Raw genomic sequence first — 10078 nt, 5'->3', positions numbered from 1 at the left:
GTAAGTGCATGTTGTGTGTGATGTCTGTGCTACTGAGTCGTCCGTGCTACTTTATTGCTACTCAATAAAGTATCTATCTATCTATCTATCTATCTATCTTCAGAGACGGGCGACACACACATACACACACAGACATTTTATATTTGATTCCACTACAAGTCAAATTACATTAATCAAGTCTTCTGAAAAATCCAGGATATTAAAGCAGTTCAGCAATCTATCATGAGTTGTTACAGATTCAAGGGTATAGGAAACATCATCTCTTCCAAATAAACATGCTCCTATAACTGCTGATGAACAGTACTTTACTAGCTGCTTGGCCTTAGTTTTATATAGTCCCCCAATGCAAAGTCCACGGACCACCAACCTATGTACATGACCTACCAAACACTAACACAATGGGCTGGCATGTGTATCCTAAATTGTTAATGGCAGAAATCCGAGGCTGGTATTTAAGAGTTTTTGTACAGTATGAGTCCTCCATAAATATGTCGGAAGCACATGACACTTCAGATACACACACACACCCACACTTATTCATAGCAAATATTGATTTAATGTTGATTTTGTCTTGACCAATATGTTTGTTCTGACTGAAAATGACACTGCCACATTTCATCTTTTTTTTTAAACATTTTTATGAAAAATGGCATGTGCAAAATTTATTCACCCTTTTAAAATATTCAAAACATCTTTATTTGCGATACATTTCCGAGCCTCTCGATGTCTCCACATTGATTGTAGACCACACCTTTTTAGCGGCAATCTGCGTTTTGAGGCAGGAACGATTATTTACCATCACTCTGGCCTTGAGCTCACTTTTTTATGGATTGAGATCTGGACTCTGGCTGGGCCACTTTAAAATGTAAGATCAGGCAGTGTGCCAAGAGACCTGCTCCAATATAGGCAGCATTGGACTATTAAACCACACAATCAGATTAGATTCAACTTTATTGTCATTGTGCAGAGTACAAGTACAAAGACAACAAAATGCAAGGATGAGACAGTGACAATGATCCTAAATATACAGCCAAACAAGAAATGGTTAATAGAGAACATATCAACAATTAAGGGTGTTTAGAATCGCCACAATCTCATATTTTAATGTTCTTTATCAAGTTATTTTTTTATTGTGCCTAGTCCTATAAACACAAACATACAATTGAAATGTCACCCATTTATTTTCGATCACAATCTAAAACACTTTCCACATTATAATTTTTAAAAAAATGAACAAAGGTTAATATGTCATTTAAAAAAAATAAAAATGAAAATATCGTGCAACCTTTCAACCACAACATCCAAGCCTGTGTGCAATAACCATGTATTCATGAATGGCCTCCCGGGCAGAGACAGGGCCTGTGAGCTGTGATCCGAGAGAGACACTCAGAGTAGCGCACCATTCAGTGGAAGAGCAGCACAGAGACGAGAGACCCCAGCAGCAGCAGGACACTCTGCCCCACACTCTGGGCGCTGTTGTACAGGTCTTCTGTCTGTCCGCTCACTGTAGCTGCAACGTATGATTGGTACATGTTAAAATGGTTGAAAAAAGGACTGAAATAAGACTGAGTTGGAAGAAGAAAAAAACTCACTCTGCCCCACACTCTTGGCGCTGTTGCACAGGTTCCCCTCACAGCAGTGCAGCTCAGTACCCATAGAGCTCAGCTGAGCCGACACGGCTTCTGCACAGATACTGCGGGAGGCACATCCTTTCGCAGTTAATGTCAGCCCGCCCACATTAGCTGCAACGTATGATTGGTACAGTACATGTTAAAATGTTTGAAAAAAAAGGACAGAAAATAGATGTACCGCAGAGTGGTACAAAATATGACCGCCTCCCAGTCCAGCACATTTTTTCCACAAAAATAAGTCACACTTAAATTGTGTTCATTTCCTACTTTGTTGCTTTTTTTGTGTTTGTAATTGACTGTGTGCAGAGTGTGTGGTTGTCTTTGTGTGTTTGTGTGTGTGTGTGTGTGTGTGTGTGTGTGTGTGTGTGTGTGTGTGTGTGTGTGTGTGTATTTGTGTATGTAGGTGTGTTTGTATGTGTGGGTGCATGTGTGTGAGGTTGTGTGTGTGTATGTGTGTTTATGTGCGTGTTTATGCGTGTCATGTGTGTACATGTATGTGTGTGTGCATGTGTAGTGTGTGTGTGTGTTTTTGTGTTTGTGTGTTTTTATGTATGTATGTGTGTCTGTGTGTGTGTGCATGTGTGTATGTCTTTATGTATGTGTAAATAAAGCAAATCAGGGAACCACCTACTCTTTGTGATAAGTGCCATGGGATCTTTAACAACCATGGTGAGTCAGGACCTCAATTTAACATGCATGCAAAGGAAAACATCTCCTGCTGTACAGCAGTGGTCACCAACTTTTTTGAGCCCAAGATCCCTAACCTCGCCCTGAACAAAGGCAAGATCTACCTTGAAGCGTCAAAAGAAAATCAAAGCTAAAATACTTTCAATTTAAGGCCTTTTATTTAAGCAAATGTATCAGGTCAAAAATATCACATCCTCCACCCCCTTATACAGGCGTCAATGAGATAACAACACTTTAACATAGTCTTTACTTACATGATTTTGGTTTTGATTTTCTAATTATAGTAAGTGTTTGTGACAATACGTCATGATAAATTTGATGTTTGATCGCTGTTTTGGTATGAAGCATCTTTCACGTAATTAATGCGTACTCTAGAAAGTGAAAGTAACCTAAGCCTAGGCCTACAATGCACTCTGTGTCTGTACACGTCCGCAATCGATTACATTCTTCAAATGGAGAACAAATTCCTGATCGCTAAACTTTTGTTTTTTATTTTCTGTCAGTTAGCAGTTGATATAGAAGCTCCTAACATAATTTGACTTCAGCGGTGACAAGTCCTGTTGTGAGAGAGAGAGAGAGAGAGAGAGAGCGCACCTGCAAAGTGGTGCTGTGCGCGTGTGTGTGTCTGCATGGGGTTATGTTCCGTTCAAGTCAGAAGTTGGTTCGTCCGGAACCGCATTCACGCTGCTCCATTATTAGATTAACGTTATCAGACAGCACTGTAAATGTATGCAGGAATTTCTCGCATTATGATGGCTAGGTCTTGAATAAATCATGCGCTATCCTATCCCACGCTGAAATGTAGGCTACGCCCTGTAAACGTTGGCGAACATGTGGGAATTTGATGACTGTTTTTAATTGTCCTGTTATTCTCGTGATCTACTGGGCAAGTCCTAAAGATCTACTGGTCGATCGCGATCGACAGGTTGGCGACCACTGCTGTACAGTGTCCCCGTCACTGCAATAGGGCATTGGGATTGGCCACAGGGAAGAGTGCCACCTACTGGCCAGCCACTAACACCACCTCCAGCAGGAACCTACTCTTCCAATGAGGTTTTTTTTATCCAAGTAAGCTACTAACTAAGTCAGTGTATCTGCTGATACATGTCTACTGTGTGTGTATGTGTCATACGTACTGTATGATTAGTGTGAATGTATGTGTGTGCGTGTGTGTCTGTTTATGCACATGTGTGCATATGGAATGGGTTAACATATTACAGTGAAGGAGACTGTATGCTGTAAGGATGTAGAGTTACTAGCGGTCAGTCTACGACCATACTACATGCCGAGGGAGTTCTCGCAGGCCATTGTTGTTTGTGTCTACGTTCCGCCTCAAGCTCTCCCGGACACAGCGTGTGACGTCATTCACTCTACAGTCGGTAGGCTCCAAACTCAGTACAGTGATGCCTTCTTTGTGATCTCTGGTGACTTCAACCACATTACACTGGATTCCACCCTCACAAACTTTTACCAGTTTGTTGACTGCCCAACTAGGAAAAACAGGACAATAGATCTCATGTATGCAAACGTGAGGGATGCTTACAGTGCCACCCCTCTTCCCCGACTGGGGAAGTCGGACCATAACCTCATTCATCTTCAGCCAATGTACAAGCCAAAAGTTCAGAGGCTACCAGTTGCCACGCGCACCTTCAGGAAGTGGACACCGGAAGCGGATAAGGCTTTGAGAGACTGCTTTGAGTCCACTGACTGGAGTGTGCTACTGAATGGAGAGGAGGTCACACATTGCACTACTACCTATCTGAACTTCTGTATGGACATTGTTGTTCCCACAAGGACTGTACGCTGCTATCCAAATAACAAACCTTGGATAATCAGTAATGGATAACCGATCAGGCTATCACACCTCTCCCCCACATGGTGACCACGAGTAGTGCGGCAACAATGGCTTCAACTAACGGCCATCATTCTCTAGCCACACGACAACCCTCTCAGAAGCACCCCTCCTCCTCCTCACCCTCCACTCCCCTCATCCCCCCATCATTACAGCTGATCAAGTAAGTTATCTTTTAAAAAAACTTCATCCTTGTAAGGCAGTCGGGCCTGACAGACTGTGTCCAAGGCTGCTCAAGGCCTGTGCTGCTGAACTGGGGGAGCCACTGAAGCACATCTTCAACTGGAGTCTACGTCTCGGACAAGTTCCAACACTGTGGAAGACATCATGTCTCACCCCCGTCCCCAAGAAACCACACCCCAGTGGGCTTAATGACTTCAGGCCTGTCGCTCTAACATCACATGTGATAAAAACAATGGAGCGACTGGTCTTAGGTATGCTCAGACCCCAGGTACGCCATGCACTAGACCCGTTACAGTTTGCATACCAGGAGAAAGTGGGAGTGGACGATGCCATCACTTATCTTTTACACAGGACACATTCTCACCTAGACAAGGGGAAAAGTGCTGTGAGAATCATGTTCTTTGATTTCTCAAGTGCTTTTAACACCATCCAACCCCTCAGACTGGGAGACAAGCTCTTGCAGATGGGTGTGGACGCTCACCTGGTAACCTGGATTACAGATTACCTGACCGAGCGACCACAGTTCGTCAAACTGAAGAACTGTCTCTCTGACACTGTGATCAGCAGCACCGGAGCGCCACAGGGAACTGTGCTCTCTCCAGTCCTGTTCACCCTGTACACATCTGACTTCTGCTACAACACCGAGTCATGCCACATGCAGAGGTTTTCTGATGATACTGCAATTAGATAGATAGATAGATAGATAGATAGATTTCCCCAAGGGGAAATTCAAGGCTCTCGTTGGCATATAGACATCACACACAACATGCACTTACAGCAGAAATGACAAACATAAGTATAAGTATAAACATATAACTAAACTCCACTGTACAATAAAGACAGTAGAAGATAAGAAAGATAAGAAAACTAACAAAACTAAATACTAAATACACTATATAAAATAAATTAAGAAAGTCCAATATGCTTGATCACCCTCAAGCACAAGACGCTTGTAGTGACAGGGCCGGGACTGGTAATGTGCTAAAGGGAGTGAGTGTCATGGTGAAGGTGCAAAAAGTAGTCTAACCATAGTCCTTTAGTTATGTGTGCATGGCAAGGTGCTCAAGAGAGTGAGTGTCATGGTGAAGGTGCAAAAAGTAGTCCAACATTAGTCCAACAGTGCAACAGTGCAAGAGTAAGGTCTAGAGACCAGCATAAATAATATGGACAAATAGGAGAGTAAAGTATAATGTAGACAAGGTAAAATAAAAATAGAAATTGTGGGGTGTATCAGAGACAAGCAAGAGGAGGAGTACAGGAGCCTGGCGGAGGACTTTGTGCATTGGTGCAAACTCAATCACCTTCAACTCAACACTTCAAAGACCAAGGAGATGGTGGTGGATTTCCGCAGGTCTAAGCCCGCTCTGCTACCAGTCTCCATTGATGGGGTCAATGTGGAGGTCACTATGTCAGTGTTCTTGCACTGACATAGTTTTTTATTTTACCTTGTCTACATTATACTTTACTCTCCTATTTGTCCATATTATTTATGCTGGTCTCTAGACCTTACTCTTGCACTGTTGGACTAATGTTGGACTACTTTTTGCACCTTCACCATGACACCTTGCCAAGCACCTTGCCATGCCCACATAACTAAAGGACTATGGTTGGACTACTTTTTGCACCTTCACCATGACACTCACTCCCCTTAGCACCTTACCAGTCCTGGCCCTGTCACTACAAGCGTCTTATGCTTGATCACCCTCAAGCACATTGGACTTTCTAAATTTAATTTATATAGTGTATTTAGTATTTAGCTTTGTTAGTTTTCTTATCTTTCTTATCTTCTACTCTCTTTATTGTACAGTGGAGTTTAGTTATGTTTATACCATTTCTGCTGTAAGTGCATGTTGTGTGTGAAGTCTGTATGCTACTGAGACCCTTGAATTTCCCCTTGGGGATCAATAAAGTATCTATCCATCTATCTATCTAACATGGCCACTGGAGGCAAACATACCCCAAAAATTGGTCATCCTAGGCCCTACGGTTCTCAAGATATTCACCGAAAACTCATTTAGTGGACAGTCACTAAATGTACACATAAATTAATTTATTGTATGACCATCCATGAATGAAAGGTTATGGGATGGGTTGACATGACCCCTTAAGGCCAACATACAAAAAAAGGTGGTCCTCCTAGGCCCTATGGTTCTCAAGATATTCACAGAAAACTGTCCGGCCACCTACAGGCCAGTTGGTGCACAGCAACATAAATTAATTTATTGTATGGCTCCCCATGAACGGAATTCCACGAAACTTGGCATGCATTCAGAGGGTGTCATAATGATCCTACACTTCCAATTTCGTGCAGTTTTGACCATGTCAGGTCACAGATACCTGTGATTACAACACCTCATTTTTACTTTTTCATTTTTAACTAGGTGGCGCTATACATGAAATGAGTGGTTATGGAATGGGTTGACATGGCCCCTTAAGATCAGTGGGAACAGTGGTTCCATGCTATCCTTTTGGGGCTACATGCCAACCAAGTTTCGTGCACCCCGGTCTTTCAGTGTCTCGGGAATCCTTGACGGAAAATTGCCCATGCAAAAAAAAAGAAAAAAATATCTGACTAAACATATATGACCGCCGCTTCGCTGTGCAACGGTCATAATAAGACTGAGATGGAATAAGAAAAAAACTCACCTGTTGCTTTAACACAACGGTCCTCATTTCCAACACAGGACAGCTGTTTTCTGCAGTCACCTCCTTCACAGGTGAAACACTTCTTCCCATTGGGAGTATTTGTATTTAACTCTAACATAACACCATAACACATTATTTATATATAGTTCAGTTTCATTCATTTATTCATTCATTAATCAATTCATTCATTCATTCACAGAGGCGGACAGAGTACACAGCTTCATTACTTGAGTAAAAGTACAGATACCCTTTGCTAAATTTTACTCAAGTACAAGTAAAAGTACCACAGTCAGATGTCTACTTAAGTAAAAGTACTGAAGTACTTGTTTTTAAAAGTACTTGAGTATTAAGTGTACAAGAGTAGCCTACATTTTCTAAATATTGCATTACTACTGCCACAGTGCTTACATATATGAAACGTCCTACATGAGTTATGAAAAATGTTAATGTTAATACCTTGGAGAATGTAAAATGAATTGGAAGTAAAATCAAGTCATTTTCATCGTTTTACCATGTTTCCAGGGATGGGCAGTATTTCTAATACATGTATTAAAATACGTATTTCAAATACAAAATACTATCATTAAATTGAAATAGTCTGGCGAGGTGGGGCCACCGGTTGGCACATTCCCGTGATGGACCTGCTGCGTCTTCATCCATTGTTTCGTCCATGGTTTCGTCTCTTATCTAAATCTGACCATGGAGTTGACTTTGGCGGAAAGCTGAAGGTGATTGCTGATAGGCTGTCCCAATCAGTGGCGCCTGCACAATCCAATCACGTTTGAGAGGGAAACAACAAATTGAGGGTTTCCGAGATTTTTCTTTTTTCCTTTTTTTTTAGAAGTAGTAACGGGTACTCACGGTTATGGATAGAAATGTAGTGGAGTAAAGAGTACACTATTTGCCTCTCAAATGTACTTGAGTAAAGAGTACTCCCCAAAAATGATACTCGAGTAAAGTACAGATCCCTCAAAATTGTACTCAAGTAAATGTACTCTGTTACTGTCCGGCTCTGTTCATTCATTCATTCATTTAAATATACAATTCAGTTCAAAATTATATCATCAGACGAGATATATACAGTATGTATTAAATAGTATACCGGTATTACATTATGTGCTTACACAATTGCAAAAGGGTTCTCTCCAATGTTTTCTCAGTTAGCCTTTTAAAATGATATCAGATTAGTAAACAGAATGTGCTTTTGAGACATTGGATGAATGGTTGCTGGTAATGGGTAATAGATATTGCATTAAAGATCAGCAATTTCTTTCTCAACAGTCGAGAACCCTTTAAGCATATCATGTAATCTAAAAACTGCTGCCCTGATTAAAAAACAATGCAAATGATCTCATCTGGTATATTCTGTCTATAATGGAGTAGAATGGAAATTTCCAAGTGACCCCAAACTTTTGTCCGGTAGTGTATGTATAATAAATATAAATATATTATAATATGTATAAATATGTTAATTTTTTTCATAATTTAGTTCAGTTATATATAATAGATTCATTACGTATAAAGGGAAATATTTCAAGCCTTTTTTTGTTTGTTTTAATCTCAATGATTATTGACATTTATCACCCAGAGAGAAGGAATACTCTTTTTTCTGATTGGCTGGTGGGGTGGCTATTAATTCTGAATAACGGGACACCTATGAAGTAGATCTGGTAAAAAAAAGATTAATCATCAATGCTTATGAATGGTTACTATAACTAACAATTATAATGGCTCCGACGCCCATGACTATAACAACCATAGTAGGATGACAGTTGATTGCGCGTCGGGGAGTTCTTTGCCTCTCTTCTGATATTCCAAGAGATATTAAATATTGTACTAAATGTACCTGGAGTCTTCTGAGAATTGCAGAGGTCAGTTTCACAGCATTTAGTGCTCATTGTTGTCCTTCTAAATCCTAAGTTCACTGACCCAGTGATGCACTGATCTGCTGGTAAACAGCCGACACTGGCTATTTCAGCTTTTGTACCACCTGTCAAGAAAAAGGAACACTGTGAGGTGGAAATAGAATACTGTGATCATAGTGCCAATGCATCAGACAACCCAATTCATAACAACAATACATGGCTTTGTCTTACTGTCATATATGTTCAAAGTCGTGCTGGCACATGTTCCTGCACTACAGGTTACACTAGGGCAGGTCTGGGAGGTACCAGCACCACACTGGTAACAAGTGAGTGCAGCCACTGGAGACATACAGAGCAGAAGAGAATTCAAATTCTGTCCTCGAGATGTAAAACTATAACACTTTAGGTGATGATGCTAGATGCAAATTGGGATCTGGGGACCCCCTCTATGACCTATATCCTAGGGATCCGCAAAATAATTTTCTTTAAATGATATGAAGTTTAAATTAAGTTGTGGTTTAGCATTTTAAATATAAAACATATCTACAGATGATAACCTTTTTCACTGACAAAACAATATTGTGTCTAATTGCTCCTACTTACATTAACATTAAACTTGAGTCACAAAAAAAAAAACAATCCTACCGCTGTTTAGCTTGGCTTATTTGCTATTTGAACCAGTCTTGGTAAAATCCAAAGACAGACACCTGCCAGACACATAAAGCTGGCCAGATAATACAAATGGCATATGCTTAACTATGATTATGTTATTATGTTATTATGTCTAGTATTGGGCTTTGAAAATAAGGGATATTTGTAGCCTACATTTTGTAACATTTATAGAGAAACCGAGGGGAAGTTAAATTAGAAATTAGAATCGTTGGAAATTGAAAACACATACAAAAAAAAGATTCGGGGCTTTTGAAAAAAGATTGAGCCCCCGAAGCCAACCCCTCGCTCCGCCAATGAAAAGAAGGTTTTAGATTTTAGGATTATAAAGGGGTTCATTGGAACCAAGAAGTTTGAGAACCCTCGTGCTAGAGAACTACAAGCTACAGAAACAGTCTGCATAAAATAAAAGGCAAATTCAGTCTTTAATGAGATAATTACCTTCAGAGAAGAGCGCGCACAAAACACCAAGGGTGATGCAGGGTTTCATGTTGATTGCAGTGATGCAGAGGGTGATGCACTGTGCAGAACCTCTTTATATCATG

At 40.6% G+C, this 10078-nt stretch overlaps 1 protein-coding gene across 2 annotated transcripts; it reads right to left on the bottom strand.

Moving 5' to 3' along the window:
- Window positions 1–935: 935 nt before the first annotated feature.
- LOC121720267 (urokinase plasminogen activator surface receptor-like) lies at window positions 936–10078 on the bottom strand. 2 transcript variants are annotated; one of them, XM_042106263.1, is made up of 6 exons: window positions 9975–10078; window positions 9096–9203; window positions 8846–8989; window positions 7000–7110; window positions 1593–1742; window positions 936–1510 (listed from the first exon to the last, which is right to left on the bottom strand). In XM_042106263.1, the coding sequence occupies exons 1-6, from the start codon at window positions 10021–10023 to the stop codon at window positions 1404–1406; spliced, it is 669 nt and encodes a 222-aa protein (XP_041962197.1). In that variant the 5' UTR covers window positions 10024–10078; the 3' UTR covers window positions 936–1403. The 2 variants fall into 2 exon arrangements, with proteins under 2 accessions (XP_041962197.1, XP_041962198.1); XM_042106264.1 differs by having other exon boundaries at window positions 936–1468; window positions 1608–1742.

This window comes from Alosa sapidissima, chromosome 10 (genome assembly GCF_018492685.1).
Source record: "Alosa sapidissima isolate fAloSap1 chromosome 10, fAloSap1.pri, whole genome shotgun sequence".
Lineage (NCBI taxonomy): Eukaryota > Metazoa > Chordata > Actinopteri > Clupeiformes > Clupeidae > Alosa > Alosa sapidissima.
Note: the sequence above shows the minus strand (reverse complement) of the source record. Positions and strands in the feature narration are given on the sequence as shown.